The sequence below is a fragment of the Cucurbita pepo genome, chromosome LG18 (genome assembly GCF_002806865.2).
Source record: "Cucurbita pepo subsp. pepo cultivar mu-cu-16 chromosome LG18, ASM280686v2, whole genome shotgun sequence".
In the NCBI taxonomy this organism is placed as follows: domain Eukaryota; kingdom Viridiplantae; phylum Streptophyta; class Magnoliopsida; order Cucurbitales; family Cucurbitaceae; genus Cucurbita; species Cucurbita pepo.
This window is the reverse complement of record NC_036655.1, coordinates 4,263,025-4,281,003: the sequence shown is the minus strand read 5'-3', so window position 1 is coordinate 4,281,003 and position 17,979 is coordinate 4,263,025. Positions and strand designations below refer to the sequence as shown.

The 17,979-nt window shown below is 38.1% G+C and overlaps 5 protein-coding genes across 10 annotated transcripts; 2 read left to right on the top strand and 3 right to left on the bottom strand.

Annotated features, from left to right (window-relative positions):
- The first annotated feature begins 413 nt into the window (after window positions 1-413).
- On the top strand, window positions 414-5,082 carry LOC111780017 (tRNA (adenine(58)-N(1))-methyltransferase catalytic subunit TRMT61A). Of its 4 annotated transcripts, none has more exons than XM_023660261.1 (5): window positions 414-566; window positions 944-1,399; window positions 1,491-1,735; window positions 1,834-2,056; window positions 4,999-5,082. In XM_023660261.1, the coding sequence occupies exons 2-5, from the start codon at window positions 951-953 to the stop codon at window positions 5,048-5,050; spliced, it is 969 nt and encodes a 322-aa protein (XP_023516029.1). In that variant the 5' UTR covers window positions 414-566; window positions 944-950; the 3' UTR covers window positions 5,051-5,082. The 4 variants fall into 4 exon arrangements, with proteins under 4 accessions (XP_023516029.1, XP_023516028.1, XP_023516030.1 ...); XM_023660260.1 differs by having other exon boundaries at window positions 415-566; window positions 908-1,399; XM_023660262.1 differs by lacking the exon at window positions 4,999-5,082 and adding an exon at window positions 4,301-4,631 and having other exon boundaries at window positions 415-566; window positions 908-1,399.
- On the bottom strand, window positions 2,269-4,218 carry LOC111780015. Of its 2 annotated transcripts, none has more exons than XM_023660258.1 (4): window positions 4,018-4,217; window positions 3,183-3,934; window positions 2,860-3,071; window positions 2,269-2,649 (listed from the first exon to the last, which is right to left on the bottom strand). In XM_023660258.1, exons 1-4 carry the CDS (start codon window positions 4,044-4,046, stop codon window positions 2,425-2,427), a joined length of 1,218 nt encoding a protein of 405 aa, XP_023516026.1. In that variant the 5' UTR covers window positions 4,047-4,217; the 3' UTR covers window positions 2,269-2,424. The 2 variants fall into 2 exon arrangements, with proteins under 2 accessions (XP_023516026.1, XP_023516027.1); XM_023660259.1 differs by having other exon boundaries at window positions 2,547-2,639; window positions 4,018-4,218.
- A 1,201-nt stretch (window positions 5,083-6,283) lies between the features above and the next one.
- Window positions 6,284-8,071, bottom strand: LOC111780014 (glucan endo-1,3-beta-glucosidase, basic isoform-like). The gene is made up of 2 exons (XM_023660257.1): window positions 7,980-8,071; window positions 6,284-7,374 (listed from the first exon to the last, which is right to left on the bottom strand). Exons 1-2 carry the CDS (start codon window positions 8,047-8,049, stop codon window positions 6,431-6,433), a joined length of 1,014 nt encoding a protein of 337 aa, XP_023516025.1. The 5' UTR covers window positions 8,050-8,071; the 3' UTR covers window positions 6,284-6,430.
- A 3,553-nt stretch (window positions 8,072-11,624) lies between these two features.
- LOC111780013 (glucan endo-1,3-beta-glucosidase, basic isoform-like) lies at window positions 11,625-12,584 on the bottom strand. The gene has a single exon (XM_023660256.1). The coding sequence runs from the start codon at window positions 12,477-12,479 to the stop codon at window positions 11,625-11,627; it is 855 nt and encodes a 284-aa protein (XP_023516024.1). The 5' UTR covers window positions 12,480-12,584.
- A 2,047-nt stretch (window positions 12,585-14,631) lies between these two features.
- LOC111780012 lies at window positions 14,632-17,406 on the top strand. 2 transcript variants are annotated; one of them, XM_023660255.1, is made up of 3 exons: window positions 14,632-15,139; window positions 15,222-15,675; window positions 16,339-17,406. In XM_023660255.1, the coding sequence occupies exons 2-3, from the start codon at window positions 15,329-15,331 to the stop codon at window positions 16,991-16,993; spliced, it is 1,002 nt and encodes a 333-aa protein (XP_023516023.1). In that variant the 5' UTR covers window positions 14,632-15,139; window positions 15,222-15,328; the 3' UTR covers window positions 16,994-17,406. The 2 variants fall into 2 exon arrangements, with proteins under 2 accessions (XP_023516023.1, XP_023516022.1); XM_023660254.1 differs by having other exon boundaries at window positions 14,632-15,143.
- The last annotated feature ends 573 nt before the right edge of the window (window positions 17,407-17,979 follow it).

Here is a 17,979-nt window from a genome sequence, read left to right as displayed (position 1 = left end):
AAAACATTTTTTTTTATTAATTTTTACACATTTAATTAAAATTTATCATTTATTTCGGTATATATTTTAAAAAGTTCTTTTTTAAGAGTTGTTGGAGAACGCTTATGTTTTCTAAAACATTTCTCTCGAGTGTAACTCGAGGCTCGAATATACGTCGTTATTGTCCGCAAAGTGAAAATTTCAGACGGATTAACTTGTTCGCTAGATTATAACAAGTGTTGCATCATCGCTGTATGGTTGCTACAAAAGTGAAATTGAAATAGGGGTCGAGAAATAAATTTAAATAATTTTAAAATCATCAAAATTAAAATTTTAGAAATTTATTATACCAATTTAAATCCATTATTTCCTTTTTTTTTCTTTTTTTTTTTTTGTAAAAAAAAAATTAATTTTGTTGGGAAATTTACCTTTGCCTTTCTTCTTCTTCGCTTAGGTCTTCTCCGCTTTATTTTCTTCCAGTACCAGTAAACCGCCGCCGCCAGCTTCCGACTTCCTCCCCTCCGACGATTGCGTTCCATCTGTAGCAGCTAAACGCCAAACCGCTCCCCCAAACTTTCAATCTTTAGGTATTCCTTTATTTCAATGTTGGAGCACACTAGAATTTTGCAGTAATTGTTTAATTTCTCCGCCGACTGATTCCTTACCGTGTTTCGATTGGCCCTGCATCATTTTACACTTGCAACGCTCTGATACTTTCTGCATCGATTTGATATAGTTTCGAGCGGTTTCACCTTTTTCTTGAATTATATGATAGTTCTTGCAAAATCTTTATGGGATTCTTCAATGATTCTTCGAAAGAGTGTAGAGAGCGAGAGAGAACTTGAAACTGTTTCGATTTTTCAATTATATGTGATTATTATGGATCTATTTTTTATTTGGTTGCTGTTTTTCCCCTAAATTTTGACAGAATCTGGTATTCTTGATTCTTTATGAACTTTTGAAGATCAAGGATGTTGCCAACTGATGACTTGAAGAAGATATCTTTCACTCGTTCTATAAGGGATGGAGATTTAGTCATTGTTTATGAGAGACATGATGTCATGAAGGCTGTGAAAGTATGTGAAAATTCAACATTTCAGAATAGGTTTGGTATGTTTAAACATTCTGATTGGATTGGAAAGCCATTTGGGTCCAAGGTGTTGAGTAACAAAGGTGGCTTTGTTTACTTGTTAGCCCCAACTCCTGAATTATGGACTTTGGTTCTAAGCCACAGGACACAGATTCTATACATTGCGGACATTAGTTTTGTAATTATGTTCTTAGAGATAGTTCCTGGTTGTTTGATTCTAGAATCAGGGACTGGCAGTGGATCTTTGACGACGTCTTTAGCTAGGGCTGTAGCGCCTACAGGACACGTCTATACGTTTGATTTTCATGAACAGAGAGCTGCCTCGGCGAGGTAGGAACCGGGATTTGTTGTATGTTGTCAAGTTATACCCTGCAGAGTAATTGTGTTCTATGATGATTTGCTTGTCTCCCTCTTTTTTCAGAGAGGATTTTGAGAAGACTGGCTTGACCAGCTTAGTCACTGTGGGAGTTAGAGATGTTCAAGGTCAGGGCTTCCCTGAAGAGTTTGTTGGATTGGCAGATTCAGTTTTCTTGGATCTACCTCAACCTTGGTTGGCCATTCCTTCAGCTGAGAGAATGCTGAAACAAGACGGCGTATTATGCTCGTTCTCTCCATGTATCGAGCAAGTTCAACGGTCGGCCGAAACTCTACGATCTAAGTTTACAGGTTGTTCTGAATGACCCATTTATATACCTTCATTCCTATAGATATGTTGATATGTATTATTCACTATTGTCGTCGTTGTTGTCGTCCCTTTTGTGTAGATATAAGAACATTTGAGGTATTGCTTCGGACTTACGAGGTTCGAGAAGGTAAAACAGAGAGCAGCCAGGTTGAAGGAGGTGGTTCTGTCGAGCTTCCACCGTGCAAGAAGCGGGTGAGATCAAAGCAAGCTAACAACACGAATGGTGATTCGAGTACGGTCATGGTTAGGCCATGTAGTGAGGCCAGAGGTCACACTGGTTATCTAACATTTGCAAGACTCAGGTGCCTCTCATAACACTAATAATAGTTCATGATTTGAAGTTTTGTGTTCTTTTTCATCACTCTGAATCTTCGATATTCATTTCAATTATTGAATGTTCTATAATTTTATCTGATCACTCTTCATCGTTTAAGCTTAAATTTCATAGATCTCTTGGATTTTTCACTTCCTAACACCCATGAGTGATTCAAGAACCCTTGTGGATGAAAAGAACTGAACAGAAAGAGGGAAAAAAGTAGACAAAACTGTTCAAAATTTGGTACATAATTTCAAAACCAAACTGTGCATAGCTCAAACATAAGGAAATATTGCCATTGGCAAACAAAAGTGCACCGATGGCAACTTATTCAATGCCAAACTTTTAACACCTCTACTTGACCCCTACTATGGACATGAGAAACTGCAACTTCTGGTTAAGTAGATTGATATCATCATCATTAGCAGAATCTTTCATCGGGGAAGGTGGCTCGACTCCGATGAAGGCATATAGAGCGTTCACTTCGTCTAAGTATGTTCCGAGGGGGGTAGCCTTGTATCCTACGATCTTCTTCATCGAAGCAATCTTTTCTCTTATCTTTACCTCTCCTGATAGTTCCTTGCAGAAAGAAAAGGGAAAACTCAGGAATTTCAAACGTTCAATCCAAACCCAAGAAAGTGAGTATGCCAAAGTTGATGGCAAGAACAGATATCAATTAAAACTCAGTACTTGTTAGTCATATTCATTAGCTCGATCGGTAAACGAAGAACGAAGGAAACAAGGCCATGGTATTCGGATTGAATCGACGTCTTTATATTATGTACTGACCTCATTGGAAGACATCCTATGATCTTTATGTGGAGAATTTGCCTCAACTTTGTGTTCAATAGTCATAGCTGATATAGACAAACCCTCATCAGATTCTATCACATCAATCATTGTTACTTTAGGAAGTTGCTCAGCTTCTTCAGACTTGGTTGCCTTGTTTGTCAATGTCGTTATTGCATTTGTTTCATCACTAGATTTCGCCGACCCGACCCCTTTAATTCCGATGACAAAGGTTAGATTTTCAAATCCTCAACCCGAAAAGAGATATCGTACATTATTTGCAAATTCGTAACTTGGAATAATAAACAAAAGAAATGAATTACCTTCAGAAGTTCTATAGTCTGCATGAGGATAAACAGCAGCAGAGTCAACTTCATTCAACAAACCTAGAACACTTTTTTCGACAGAATCACTTGGTTTCTCGTCCTCCATTGAAATCTCGAGCTCTCGAACATCATCAACACCTCCATTTTCATCAACAAAACCATTGTCTCTTTGCCCCTCATCCCTGATTCTTTCGAGTAAACCTCTAGTTTCCTTCAACTCTTCTTCCTCTTCTTCCTCATCTCCAATATCTCCATTTCCTTCAAATTCCACATTGGTCACTTCAATTGCTGCCAGACCTTTGCTTCCAATATTGGTTTCGCCCTCTTCGTCCCCCTGAATGACTACCACATCGATATCGAAATCATCCAAATTCCCACCTCTCTTAGCTGTTTCCATCATATGTTTTTCTTCATCTTCATAGATGTCTTCCTCCACAATCTCTTCGTCAGCGCGGTCGAGCTTCAAGGCCGGGGGAATCGGAAGCCAAACACTCATGATCGTCTCAGTACAAGCATAAGAGGCGAGGAAAACCCCATAGGGAATTGAGGCTGCAATTCCAAAGGCTGACATGATAACCAATGGAGGAAGAACCACAGGAACAGAGGATATGGCTAAACCAGTGAGGAGAAGCTTCTTCCCCAGACTGCAACCCTTTTGCACGGCGGAGCATATCTTTTCACTGCTCAGGCCATCACCGGAGGACAGTTGTTCTTCCATATTCCAGTCTATGCTGCGATAGCCCTCCATCCTGACAAATCAAAGAAAACTTTTATCCATAATCTTGACATCAAAGATCCTTAAAGCTAAGACAGGAAGAAAAATAAACAAAACCTGATGAACCCAGGTGGTTCATCGGCCATAATCAAACAAGCTCTTCTTCCATGGCGGATAGAGAGAGAGGGAGAGAGAATAGGCGGTTGAAGAGAATGCAAGGGAAGGCGGTGGTGGATTGTGCAGAGGAAAAGGAATGCCTGCAGAAGCCTGCCACCAAGTTAAACGTGGCGGGTTTCTACTCCACCGCTTCTCTTTAAATTTAGCACTTTTCTTCCCATTCCTTACTTCTTCTACATATCAAAAACACTTGCCTTCTAACTCACGTATTCTCTCTTGACAGATGTCTCCTGGTCTATGTCGAGAGATTATTAAAGGATAAGCCCACATAACTCCTAATATTATGCATTCGTTTGAGAAGATTCTTGAAATGATGGGTTAGTGAGCTAGGCGAGAGGTATGCTCACCTATCTAACACAAGCTCATTGCCGGTAGATGTTGTTCTCTGAGCTCTTTTTTTATAGATTTTTTCAAAGTTTTAAAAATGCGTCTACTAGGGAGAAGTTTTCACGTCCTTGTAAAAAATGCATCATCTTTCTTCTAACTGATGTGGGCTCTCACAATCCACCTCTGTTTAAGGTACATCGTCATTGCTGGCACTCGTTCTTCTCTCCAATCGATGTAGGATCTCACGTTTTCCTTTAGCTTTCTAAATCTTGTTACGTGAACTTTACTTGAGAGCTTAAACTATGATCAAGCTTAACAAAGTAAATTGTATTTTCATCATGTGATTGTTGCAAACTATTGTCCAAATACCAAGTTGTGACACTCGGAATACATGAGTAAATCGATACTATTTTCAAATGATAAAGATCTTGAGGATAGAATGACTAAAAAAGACTTACAAGAATTGAAAGTTATTACATGCATTAATAAGATAAGATGTACCTTCTTTTTGGTAGCTCAATCATAAAAACTTCATAATGAAGCGTGTTTTGCTTGGAATAGTTGAGTAACTTTTTAAAAATTTGCTTGAAACAGTTCTACCGCAATGTCAGTCAGCCAACGACTATCCGATACAAAAACTTCATAGTTAAGCGTGTTTTGCTTGGAATAGTTCTACGTTGAGTAACTTCTTGAAAATTTGCCTGAAACAGTTCTACCGCAACGTCGGTCAACTAACGACTATCCGATACAAAGTCCTCTTTGCCATTGGACTCGTCCAACACAGAATAAACAGCATCCAAAAAGTCATGGAACATATTTTGGTAAACAAATTTGCCATGAACAATAGCCGACGTCCTTGTAAAAGTGCATAATTGAGAGGCATGTTATGGGTGTTGATATAACTCAAGTAAGGGTACAAATTGAGTAGCAATGACAAGTTCTTTTCCACGAGAAAGCCAAGGGTCGGATTGTCAAGTCGAATTCTTTGGATGTTGCTTTGACTATAACTATGGTTCATTTCTGTTGGGAATGTCTGATTAACACCTGAATCAAATTCGGTAAGTCTCGTTATAACTCTAACCGTTCGATATTCAAGAATTGTTTAACCAAAACTTAAAATTTAGATGTATTTTTCGATTCTATGTATCAAACTCGATAATTTCAAGAGATCAAACCACGAGAGAGAGAGAAAGACTTACTTGAAAGTTGTAGGCCTGCAAGTAGAAGGCAAAGAAGAAATAAAAAGGTGGTGGATGAATGGAGTTTGGGTTTTGAATAATAGAAGTTGGCCATAGATCATAGAGCAAATTGTTGATAACAAAAACCAAAGGAAAATAAAGGCTTAGGACAATAATGTCTCTATCTTTCCTTTTATAAGTTAAAAATTGCCTTGTCTTTTGGTTCAAAGACTTGCATTACTAACCATTAGAGCTGTCAACGGGTGGGGACGGGGAAGGCTATTAGAGATGTCCACGGGTAGGGACGGGGAAGCCTTCCCCTCCCCATCTCCACAACCTACTTCGTTCTTCATCTCCGTAAAATTCTTTTTTCCTCACTTTCTCCCTCATTCTCCGTCTAAACGGAGAATCCCCTCCTTGTTCGAGGCGGGTCCCTACCCTGCAGATAAAACATACATCTCTACCATCCACCATACTATATTTGATTTGAATTAAGTTTATGTTATGAATTTTCATTCGATCTAATTGAATTTTTTTTTTATGGGAATGATTTGAACTTGTGATCTCTCGATCGAAAATATATATCTTAATCATTTAAACTATGCTCAAGTTGATAAATCCAATTCAATTCAAACAATCTGAACGCAGCCAGTATTTTATATACACATATGAATGAAGTTAGTTCATGTTTTGATCTGTTGTGACTTGTGAATGCTCGATATTTAAGATTCATAGCTCAGCTAATTATAAAAGGTTAATATGAGTTCTTTTGAACGTTACAATCTCCATGAGATTATTCAAAAGCTTTTATTTCTTTGTATAGCAATATTATTGCTTGCTTCCATCTCTCAATTGAAGTTGATTGGATATTTAAGCTGTTTGTTTGGACGGAAGAGCCCAAAATGCTTCTCAAACTCGGGATTCTTTTGGTTTTCATCGAACATGGCGAAAATATATGTCTCAATCGGTTTTCCAGGGCGCCTCGGAGTCCCTCTCTTAACGTGTTGAATCAAATTGTTAATGTAAGTCCTTGCATTATCAATCGACGTCGCTGTTCCCCCGGCTGTCGGCCACCCGCTCTCCGACACCACAATCTCCACATTTCTTCCCCCGGCCTTCTCCAATGCTGCATAAGTTGCGTCGAGAATTGCATCGAACAAGTTCTGGTAACGAAACTGGCCATCGGTGACGACTGTCGAGGGCGCCGTGAAGAGAGCATAGTCCAAACGGATGTCCCTCATGTTGCCAATGTAGCTGAAGTAAGGGTACAAGTTGACAAGCAACGGAGAGCCGTTTTCATTTAGGAAACGAATGATGGGGTTGAGTAGTGGCATGGCTTCGCTTTTGAATGCGCCATTGGAAGGAGGGAATGATGTGCCGAGGACACCCGTGTCAATGGAGGTGGAAACTTTGATCCGACTACTCAAGCCAACATTGGCAAGCGCAGCTTGGATGTTGCGCATGGCCGGGACAACAAACTGAGCGTTAGAGCTAGAGGATTGGACTTCATTGCCAACAGCGATGTACTTGAATCTAACATTGGGTAAGCTTCTTATGTTGTTTTGAACCCATGTATTGGCTTCCGCTTGGCTTGAAGCAATTCTTTGTAGGTCGGGGTTCGGGACGTCGAGAATGAGCTCAATGTTGGATCCTGAAAGCGCGTTGAGAGAATCTCTATTGGGACCATACAGCCTCATTCTTCTAATGTTGTTTTGGTTGTAGAGAGCCACCACTTCTCTTGAAGGTGGTAGGTTGTTTCCCATTTGTCCATAGCAAACTCCAATTTGAGCACCTAAAACAAACCCGACATAGTTAGGAGGTCACACTCGTAACTCTCACGAGTATCACGAAGAAAATTTACAGTACTATGATAATATGAATAGAAAAACATTAAGACAAATCTTGATATCAGATTTGGAATTACGCTAAGACAAGTATATTTTACGTAAGGGCTAGAGCGAGGAAGTCCTTCCTCATACCCATCACCAGAAATAAATCGAGAGATTTTTTTTCCAACCCAAACTATGAAATCCCACGTCGATTGAAGAGAAGAACGAATCATTCCTTATAAAAGTGTGGAAACCTCCTCCTAGTAGACTCGTTTTTCGCCTAGAAGGGAAAACTCAAAGAGAATAATATTTGTTATGGGCTTGGTCGGTTACAAATGGTGTCAAACGAGAGCCATAAAGGAGTGAATTATGAGATTCTACATGGGTCGAAACATTTTTTTTGTAACGATATGCAAACCTCTCCCTAACAAACGCGTTTTAAAACCTTGAGAGAAGCCTGAAAGTAAAATAATATTTGCTAGCGGTAGGCTCGGGATGTTACCGAAACTTAATAATAACGAAAAATTATGCACGAGAGAGAGAAAGAGAGAGAGAGAGAGAGAGATACTTGTTAGATGAAGGCTTGACATAAGGAGGCCAAGAATGCATAAGGAAATGATGGAAAAGGAGTTAGCCATTGGAGATGAGTATTGTATTGTTGATATTAATATTTGGTTATAAGCTTCCCTTTTTATACCCAAAACTAAAGACTTCCATTCATGGGAGACTTGGAATAGTCAATAAAACTAATGATTCAAATTGAAATCAATCACGAATTGACGATCCGTTCATGGATATGAAATTCATATTTGATATCTGATGGTCTCGACATTCCCTGTGACATGATCAGCTTACTACTCGTAGCTTCTTAAGCGTGAAGATACTACCCCTACAGACCAACACGAGTCCTTCTAACATCATGATATGTTCTCAAAGCAAAACACGCTTAACTATGGAGTTCCTATGATTAAGCTATCGAAAAGGAAAATACACCTTATTAGTATAGATAATAACTTTCAATTTCCTTTAACCTTTTCTTAGTTATCTTATCCTTAGGACCTCTCTCGTTCAGATATGGCCTCGATTCATTTATGTATCTCTCATTTACTCGGGTGTTACAATTTTAGGGTATAAACGACATTTCTTAAAAATTCAAATGTATTTTTGAAACTTTTATGTATTTATTTAGCCTCTAATATTTTTCAATGAAAATAATTAATTAATTAAGTAAATCATGTTTTTTTTATAAATCTTTTCATTTGGATATATCAAGATTGTCTTAATTACGCTCGAGATTTCTCGAACATCATACTTTTCAACAAAATATATATATATATATATTTACAGCTGATCTATGGTTAAATTGGTTGATACATAGAATTTATAATTTTTTTTCTGTGACAATTGTAACTATTTAAACGACCGTATAATATGTGGATGTAAATTCATAAGCTTTTAATATCTTTAGGTCGGTAGTCCCACCGCTACGTCTAGCTCTCCTAAATTTATAATTTATTTATTTATTTATTTTCATTTTTTTTTAATGAATCTAAACGTCTAGAAAGAGATATAACGAGATTTTGTTATGAAAATTCAACTTATACATTTATTTTGATAAATTAATATATGATTTTTTTTATAGATAAGATTGGAAAACTATTTTTAGTCAACAGCCACCATTAATATTGTATTTATTTGCCCTTTTTCTTATTCAATTTATATATATATAATTAGGAAGAAATAAACTTAATTTTAAAAAATAAATAAATAAATAATTTTGAATGAAAATTATTATAGAATTTAAACGCGAGTTAAACCTTTGAAATTTCAACGCTGATTTTCAAGCCATTACTTTTCAAACCTTTGGACGAGTTGACTCAAGACATATGAATCTAGGTTTTGGACTAGATTAAGCTAACCCTCAAATCTCAGACATGCATTTGGCATGCCCTGTTTAGATAAGAACTATAGCTAAAATTGAGCATGTGGGTCTGAGCCTATTTGGGTCTTCGGGTGAAACTTTGGCCAACGTTCTATCTGTTTTCTAGTCATGTTTCTTCCGAACATGTCAAATCTCGAATACGTCTCTAATAGTTTAAAGCATATAGATTTTCTTTTTTCTTATAATTTTTCTTCTATTAGCTTTATTTATTTATTTATTTTATTATTTAAATTTATTAATTTTTAATTTGTTTCTTGAATTAAAAAATAGGGATTGCATTTGGTAGCTAATAAATAAAATCTATTTATTTAAAAGAATGAATGATTTGACACGGCGGCTTGGCTCGGCGGCTTGACTCACTCACAAGCGCGAGTTACGCAAATAAGACAAACACACCCGAGTTGACACGTAATCGTAATTAAAATATTAAAAATATAAGTCGTGATTAAATAATTATTTTAATTATATAATATTTGAAGAAGGAAAAAAAAAAAAGGCAACGTGTAAAAATAAAATTAAGAAATTTATTTTTAAAATAAAATTAGACGCCATTTATGGCGCTCCAACCTTCAATTAGAATAGTAATAAAATAATAATAAATAAATAAAAGTCAAATAAATCAGATTATTTGAAAACAATAACAGAAAAAAATTAAATTAATAAAAACAATCTCCAATTCTGTTTAAAAAATACTATTAAAAGTTTTAAAAGTTTCTTAAAAAAAAAAATTAATGGAAAATCACTAACTATACTAATAATGTGTACCTTTCTTTTCGGTAGCTCAAGTACAAGATCTCCATGATCTAGTGTGTTTTACTTGGAATTTTGTACGGAGTGACTTCTTAGGAATTTTTTTTGGATGCATGTGAGTGTGAATAAAACATGCTAGAAAGACTCGTGTTGATCTGTGGGGATAGCTTTTACTCTTAAGAAATGAGGAATACGTGGCCATGTTGTAAGGGAATGTCGGGGCCAACAGGTACCGAATCCGGATTCTGAATTCTTGGCATGGAGATTTACATTTTGTGTAGTTAAAACTGTTGCAAAACTCAGAGGATCCAAAAGCATAGCACTCGAGACACTAGAATAGCATCAAGACGCCCTTAAAATTCGAAGGATAGTGTGATGTTCCACATTAGTTGGGAAGGAGAACAAAACGCTCTTTATAAGGGTGAGGAAACCTTCCTCTAGCAGACGCGTTTTAAAGCTTTGAGGGGAAGCCCAAAAGGGAAAGCCCAAAGAGAACAATATCTGCTAGCGGTGGATCTGGGTCGTTACAAATGGTATCAGAGCCAGACACCGGACGATGTGTCAGCCTTTTTGCTATTCCCCGAAGGGGGGTAGACATGAGGCGGTGTGCCAGTAAGGACGCTGGGCCCCAAAGGGAAGTGGATTTGGGAGCGGTCCCACATCAATTGGAGGAAGGAAAGAGTGCCAGCAGGGACGTTGGGCCCGGAAGGGGGGTGGATTGTGATGTCCCACATTGGTTGGGGAGGAGAACAAACCACCGTTTATAAGGGTTTGGAAACTTTTCCCTAGCAGACGCATTTTAAAGCCTTAAGGGGAAGCCCGAAAGGGAAAACTCAAAGAGGACAATATCTACTAGCGATAGATTTGGGTCGTTACAGATAGACGCTATGCAACTCGTAGCATTGAGACGTTGAACACCGAGCAACCCAAAGATACGTGAGCATGGAAATGTTTCTTTGGGGTCTATCTTTGGGCTAGGTCTTGTTAGGCAATACATATATATTTGTATTACCAAGAGTTGGTTTTTTTGTATATGTGATTTGTGCCAGTCCGGTAAGAGATTCGGGAGTGAATATCTTGCGTTTCACGCATAGAGTTTAGAATGTTTTCGTTCGTTATTTATCTCAAGCTAACAGGTTGTGATATTTGATGGTCGATTTGTAATATGAATTCAAGACCCATTTGTAATCTTTATCATAATAGAACGTGCAAAAATTTGAACATAATCTCGAGTCTGGAGTGAACCATTATAACTTTCGATATTACTTTTCATTCCTTATCTTGGCTTGAACACGTGAACCAGGGTTAGAATGTCTTAATTGTTATGTTGTGATTACTTCTCACTTTTACACCGTCAAGTCAGCCACGATCATGATCTATGCTTCAAACGGACAAATTTAAAAATTGGGTCGTGACAAATTTATTCTAAAATTGAATAACGATACATAACCCGAAGATTTTAATATTTGAATTATTAAATAAAAAGATTACGACAAAGATATGGCATAGATCTGTATGAATTTAGTTGAAGTTAACCTCGTACTTGGGTAGCTTGCTTGGAGAGAACAAACCCCAATGTTTCTCAACCTCCGGTGGCGTTGTCTTCTCATTCTCATCAAACATAGCAAACACATAGGTTTCCACAGGCTTTCCACTTCTCTTGGGTGTCCCTTCTTTCACATGTTGAATCAAATTGTTGTTGTACGTGTTCGCATTCTCCACCGTCGCCGCCTCGCCGCCCTCCGTCGGCCAACCGGTCTCCGATACAACAATTTCCACCCCGTCGCCGCCCGACGTCTCCAAAGCAGAATAAACAGCATCCAAAATGGCATCAAACAAATTATGGTAAACAAATTGGCCATCTACAACCGATGGAGATGTTCCTCTAAAAAGTGCATAATCCATAGAAATATCGACCGTGTTTGCAACGTAACTGAAGTACGGGTACACGTTTACGAGCAACGGGGCGTTATTGTCGAGAAGGAAGCGAATGGTCGGGTTGAGGATCGGAAGATAGTCGGTTTTGAAGGAACCCTTTGAAGGAGGGTAGGATTCTGCAAGAATTCCAGTGTCGAATGCGGTTGATACCTTGATTTGGCCTCCTAAACCCACAGCTGAAATGGCATTTTGGATGTTTTGCATGGCTGGTACGAGGAAACTAGCTGCTTGGTCGTATGTTTTTATTTCGTTTCCAACCACAATGTACTTGAATTTTACGTCGCCAAAGCTTACGAGGTTGTCTTGAACCCATGAATCAGCTTTTTCTTGGAAGTTGGCTAGATCTTCGAGCTCGTTGTTCGGAATTCCAAGCATGAGCTCGATGTTGGAGCCTCGTAGAGCGTCGAAAGTAGGATGGTTTGGAGCGTAAAGTCGCATTCTTTGGATGTTGTTTTGTTTGTAAAGCTCGATAACTTCCACGGGAGATGGTAGGTCGTTCCCGAGTTGTCCATAACACACACCGATTTGAGCACCTACATGAAATTGAGTAAAAGGGTTAGCTCAGCAGATAGATAAGATATCAATTATTCAATGAAACTGCTACAATCCCACAGTTAAACGTTTTACACTGTTCTATATACCTATTGATCTGAAGTTTAAAATCAAATCGAATAACGTTTTAAAGTTCAAACATGACTCAATTGTCACATGGGTATGCACGTAATGGATAAAGTTCAAACATTTACGAGAGAGAGAGAGAGAGCCAAGGAAACTACAACAATGCCACAGTTAAACGTCTTACACTGTTTCATATACCTATTGATCTGAAGTTTAAAATCAAATCGAATATAACGTTTCAAAGTTCAAAAATGACTCAATTGTCACATGGGTATGCACGTAATGGATAAAGTTCAAACATTTACGAGAGAGAGAGAGAGAGAGCCAAGGAAACTACAACAATGCCACAGTTAAACGTTTTACACTGTTTCATATACCTATTGATCTGAAGCTTAAAATCAAATCAAACAACGTTTTAAAGTTCAAACCCTACTCGATTGTCAAATGGGTATGTACGTAATCGATAAAGTTCAAACATTTACGAGAGAGAGCCAAGGAAACTGCAACAATGCCACAGTTAAACGTTTTACACTGTTTCATATACCTATTGATCTGAAGCTTAAAATCAAATCAAACAACGTTTTAAAGTTCAAACCCTACTCGATTGTCAAATGGGTATGTACGTAATCGATAAAGTTCAAACATTTACGAGAGAGAGCCAAGGAAACTGCAACAATGCCACAGTTAAACGTTTTACACTGTTTCATATACCTATTGATCTGAAGCTTAAAATCAAATCAAACAACGTTTTAAAGTTCAAACCCTACTCGATTGTCAGATGGGTATGCACGTAATCGATAAAGTTCAAACATTTACGAAAGAACGAGAGAGATACTAACTTGTTAGACGCATGCTTGCAAATAGTAGCCAAAGAAGAGATAAGAAGAAAGTAGAGAGGCCATTAGCATTGGAGAAGAAGATAGCCATGGATAGAGCAAAACACAACGAAAACTATAGGAATACAAGAAAAATATGCCTTTCTTATGCTCATATACTCTTAGGTTACCTCATTTTATAGTGAAATTTTTGCCTTAACTTTTGGTTCATAGCTTCCAAAGTCTACTTTTGTTCATAATTTCCAATTCTTCAAGACTTTGAATGGTCTAGAGAGAGAAAGAGGAACGCCGAGAGAGAGAGAGAGTGGGAAGAACCCTAAATTCGTATCGATAGATTGATCGAAAACATTTCTCGATAAGTCTGATTTGAATTCGAGCATGGTTTGAGAGTGATTTTGAAATCGTTGAAATCACTCTGCTTTTAATGACTTGAACATGCAAAAACAGCGTTTAATTCAATGATCTCAACGACTTTAAAATTGAGCAGGTGAATATGTATTTTAAATTAATACGTGTTACGGCTTGTAAATGTTTAATATAAAAATTAATTTATAATTAATTTTGGTTTGTATTTTGGTTCTAAGACTTCCCTCATTAGAAAGACTTCGAAATAGAGTAGTAACCCATTAAATATTAGTCATAAATTCAATACCCACTTAATAGGTTCGATCGTGATTGGACAGATGATATTTCTTATCGTCGTTCCATCACTAACCCTATTGTTTTTCTTGACTCGGTTCTAAAAAACAAACAATCGTGTCTCGATCCAATAATTATTTGCTCGATGTCGTTGCTCGAGATATGGAATATAGATTCTGTATCTAATGGCCCCGACATTCTCAACGTCCCATGCAACATGACTATGTTACTTATTCGATTTTTTCTAGTTAGTTTTAAGATTGAAGTCTATTCTCACGAACCCAGATAAGCCCTTTTAAACATGTTATGTCCTTACTTAAAAGCCTAACCCACACGAGCGTCGTGGATCGAGTGAACGTTTCTAAAATTGGGGTGGAATTGTAAATAATTTTAAATTGGGCTACATTCATAATTATTTTTGGGTTAGATTTGCATATATGGAATTTGTTGGGCCAATCCATCAAATCTCAAACTTTTACTATGATTTTTCAGACCCTATTTTGTAGGAAAAATTACAGAGGAAAGAAGAAAGCGGAGAGGTTAAAGAAACCGTAACCGCACGAATTGTTAGCTCCTGGAGCTTCAGACACCCCTCTCTGCAGCGTCTCCGGCCACCCACCGGCTTCTCCGGGAACGTTACCCTCTCGCTGCCGCCTCAGGCTTCTGTGCAAATCCACCCTGCGAACGCCCACGTCGCGTCCTGCACCGCTCAAAACCCACGTGCCGACCGGCTTGAGCCACCTTCTCCGGCGAACCACGAGCATTGACGGTGCGGCTTGCTTTCTGTTGCAACGACGAGTACCCTGACGCTCGACCACCGGCGACGACTCTTTCAGCTGCGGTGTGGCGGTTTTGCAAACGCTCCTGCAATCCAGATCTGTAAACTCAATCTAGTTGTGTGTTTGGATTTGTGACTCACAACCTGATGGACCTTGAATCTGAACAACCATTGCCTGTGGATCTGTGAGTTCGAGCCGAGATCCAAGTTTTTTGTGGCGAGGATTAGTAGGTATCAGTTAATCTAAACTTTTTGAATTCGATTAAGTGTTCGAAATCTGTTTCTAATTATGGATCTCTTGGCATTTAGGTTCGGACGATTGGAATTAAGTTTAAGGCCGATTTTGGGTAAGAACTCGTCGGCAATTTCTCATTAGCCTGAAACCACTCATCTTTTCTTTCAATTGAGTTTTGTTAATGGCGCTGTGGTCCTCATCATCGTCTCCGAAAGGGATTGTCGTGACATTTCCGGTGCTCTTACTCAGTGCCTTTTCTGTGATTCTCTTTTGCTTCTTCTTCATATCCAATTTCTCCTCTTGTCCATGCCCTGTTTCTCCCCACATTGTTGTCTCCAGTATTGCTGCCGGCGCCGGCGCCGGCGCCGGAGATGGAGCCCAGATTGGTGATGGGGTTCTGACAAACAAAGAGGATGTTGACTGGGTGAAGGATCAGATCAAAGCTAATGGGTTGCAGATGCATGATAATGTGCTCCGAAAAGGCATCAACCCTCGCACTAGGGCTCAACAGCTTGAAGATCTCAGACAGTGAGTAATATAACTAATGGCTCTTCCTCTCTTCTTAGTCAAACGAGATTAGATGAATTGAAAAACAAACTTAGTCTTGCACTGTGCACTAATTTGTGGTTGTTTATTGTCATTTGTGTTGAATATCTAGAATTGAGCCTCGATTCTTGATAAGAATTGTTCTTGGGCCATCCTAAGATTGTTATCGAATCGATAAGAGCTAGAACTTTACTTCACATCATTTTGAAATATGAACAAAAAATGGATAGTTTTCATGATAATATATCAACTTTCTTGCATGCGCTGCATAGAAATCCTTCAAAGCTTTGTTGATTGATGTTTATGGATTTATTGGTCAAATTATTTCTTCTTTGATCTATTATAACTTTGGTATCTTTGTTTTTACTTGTTCATTGTTCATACCCTTATGGAATATGAATGGAAAATCTGAACAATTTTTATGATAGTAATTCAAACATGCTTGAATGTTCTGCCTAGAATGTCTATAATCCTTGAATAATTTCTTATGATTTATGTCGACCAGTTTACTTATTCATTGATCTATTGAAACTTTGGTACATTTGCGTCGCTGTGTGTTCATTATTCAAGTAATATTGTTCCTCTTTGTATGTGTAATATGAATACTTTATCCATTATTGATGTAATTCGTAAAACTCGTGATAGGTTCAAGGGTATATCACATTATGAGGGATCCGACGAACAGAACCGAACAGCACTGCCATGCCCTGGTGAGCTCCTGGTAGAAGAACACCATAGTAACTATGGTGAACCTTGGGCAGGCGGGCGAGATGTGTTTGAGTACCTAGCTGAGTTCTCTCATATAACGCCGGATGCACACGTTTTGGAGATTGGGTGTGGCACTCTACGAGTTGGCTTGCATTTCATACGATACCTTAAGCGTGGACATTACCATTGTCTTGAGAGGGACGAGCTCTCCATGATGGCTGCCTTTAGGTATGAGCTTCCATCTCAAGGTCTCTTAAGCAAGCGCCCATTAATTGTGAAAGGGGAGGACATGGACTTCAATAAGTTTGGCTCTGAAGTTCTTTATGATTTGATATATGCTAGTGCTGTGTTCCTTCATATGCCTGATAAGCTTGTCTGGGTTGGACTAGAGAGGCTTGCTAACAAATTAAAGCCATACGATGGACGAATCTTTGTGTCCCATAACATAAAGTTCTGTTCACGGTTGGGCGGGGAGGAATGTACAAAGCGTCTAATGAACTTAGGACTTGAGTATCTAGGAAAGCGCACACACGATAGCTTGCTTTTCAATCACTATGAGATCTGGTTCGAGTTCAGACGATCGAAGCCTTAGTAGTAGTAGTAGTACTAGCATTCTCTTTGTATTGTCCGGACCAAGTTCCCAATATGTGAAAGATGAATATAGGAAGCTAAGCTATCAACCGTTCATATCGTTCGTATTGCTTGCTAGTCTTGGTGGATGAGAATGCCATTGACACTTTCAGCTCCTTGACTGGTTTTATGGAGAATCCAGGAGAAATTGGCCAACCCTTGAGCATGTTTGAGTGGCAACACATATCATTTCATTGGTCACTAGAAAGAAGAAAATGGCTTTTCCTTTGTATGGTGATTAGCTTGAATAAGGAAAAGAGTGCCTTCTCTCTTCTCCTGTGTGCCTTTTTGTTGTATGTACTCTTTGTAATCTCTATTCAATAGCTTGGAGCTTCTTTTTTTGATCTACAAGCTTTAATCATGTCCAATTCATTATTTTCATCTTCCAAACCATTTCATACACGAATTGCCTACTCAGATTATACACGGTGTTTAGTTCTTGAACGGTTAGGATTGTGTTTATTAGGTCCTTGAACATTAAACAACGACTAATGAGTTCTTGTACTCTTACTTTTGTGTCTAGATGTTTAATAGGTCTCTAAATTTTTAAGCTCGGGTTGATTAACAATGTTATATCTAAAATCTTTTCCTATATTTCTATCCAGATCTTTCGATATTGTGTTATAACTTATATGCAAATCTAATTGATTAGTTTCAACAAGTAATAGTCAATTACTTCAATAAAACCGAATGAATTGAAAAAGTAATCAAGCTCCCCTTCCATCATGTGTTGGAGCTTCATCTATTTGTCTTAATTGCAACAGTTTTAGTGAACGTTAGATTATGAGTTTTTATACTTTTCATTGCCTCTATAATAAAGATTAACTTTGAGACATGATCAGTGAGATCTTACAACGGTTGGAGAGAAAAAATGAAACGTATTTTATAATAGTGTGAAACCTCTCCTTAGCTGCGTTTTAAAAATCTTGAGGGGAATCTTGAAAGGAA

What these genes read in the sequence shown, in the direction of transcription:
- LOC111780012 (XM_023660255.1), top strand. Translation starts at nt 15,329, where the DNA reads ATGGCGCTGTGGTCCTCATCATCGTCTCCGAAAGGGATTGTCGTGACA. An exon ending in CAGCTTGAAGATCTCAGACA is followed by an intron (nt 15,676 to 16,338) that starts GTGAGTAATATA and finishes AACTCGTGATAG; the next exon opens with GTTCAAGGGTATATCACATT.
- LOC111780014 (XM_023660257.1), bottom strand. Translation starts at nt 8,049, where the DNA reads ATGGCTAACTCCTTTTCCATCATTTCCTTATGCATTCTTGGCCTCCTT. An exon ending in GTCAAGCCTTCATCTAACAA is followed by an intron (nt 7,375 to 7,979) that starts GTATCTCTCTCT and finishes GGTTTGTTTTAG; the next exon opens with GTGCTCAAATTGGAGTTTGC.
- LOC111780013 (XM_023660256.1), bottom strand. Translation starts at nt 12,479, where the DNA reads ATGCGACTTTACGCTCCAAACCATCCTACTTTCGACGCTCTACGAGGC.
- LOC111780015 (XM_023660258.1), bottom strand. Translation starts at nt 4,046, where the DNA reads ATGGCCGATGAACCACCTGGGTTCATCAG. An exon ending in GAACCACCTGGGTTCATCAG is followed by an intron (nt 3,935 to 4,017) that starts GTTTTGTTTATT and finishes TTGATTTGTCAG; the next exon opens with GATGGAGGGCTATCGCAGCA. An exon ending in ATAGGATGTCTTCCAATGAG is followed by an intron (nt 2,650 to 2,859) that starts GTCAGTACATAA and finishes TCTTTCTGCAAG; the next exon opens with GAACTATCAGGAGAGGTAAA.
- LOC111780017 (XM_023660261.1), top strand. Translation starts at nt 951, where the DNA reads ATGTTGCCAACTGATGACTTGAAGAAGATATCTTTCACTCGTTCTATA. An exon ending in TCTACGATCTAAGTTTACAG is followed by an intron (nt 1,736 to 1,833) that starts GTTGTTCTGAAT and finishes CCTTTTGTGTAG; the next exon opens with ATATAAGAACATTTGAGGTA. An exon ending in CTAACATTTGCAAGACTCAG is followed by an intron (nt 2,057 to 4,998) that starts GTGCCTCTCATA and finishes TGCTTGAAACAG; the next exon opens with TTCTACCGCAATGTCAGTCA.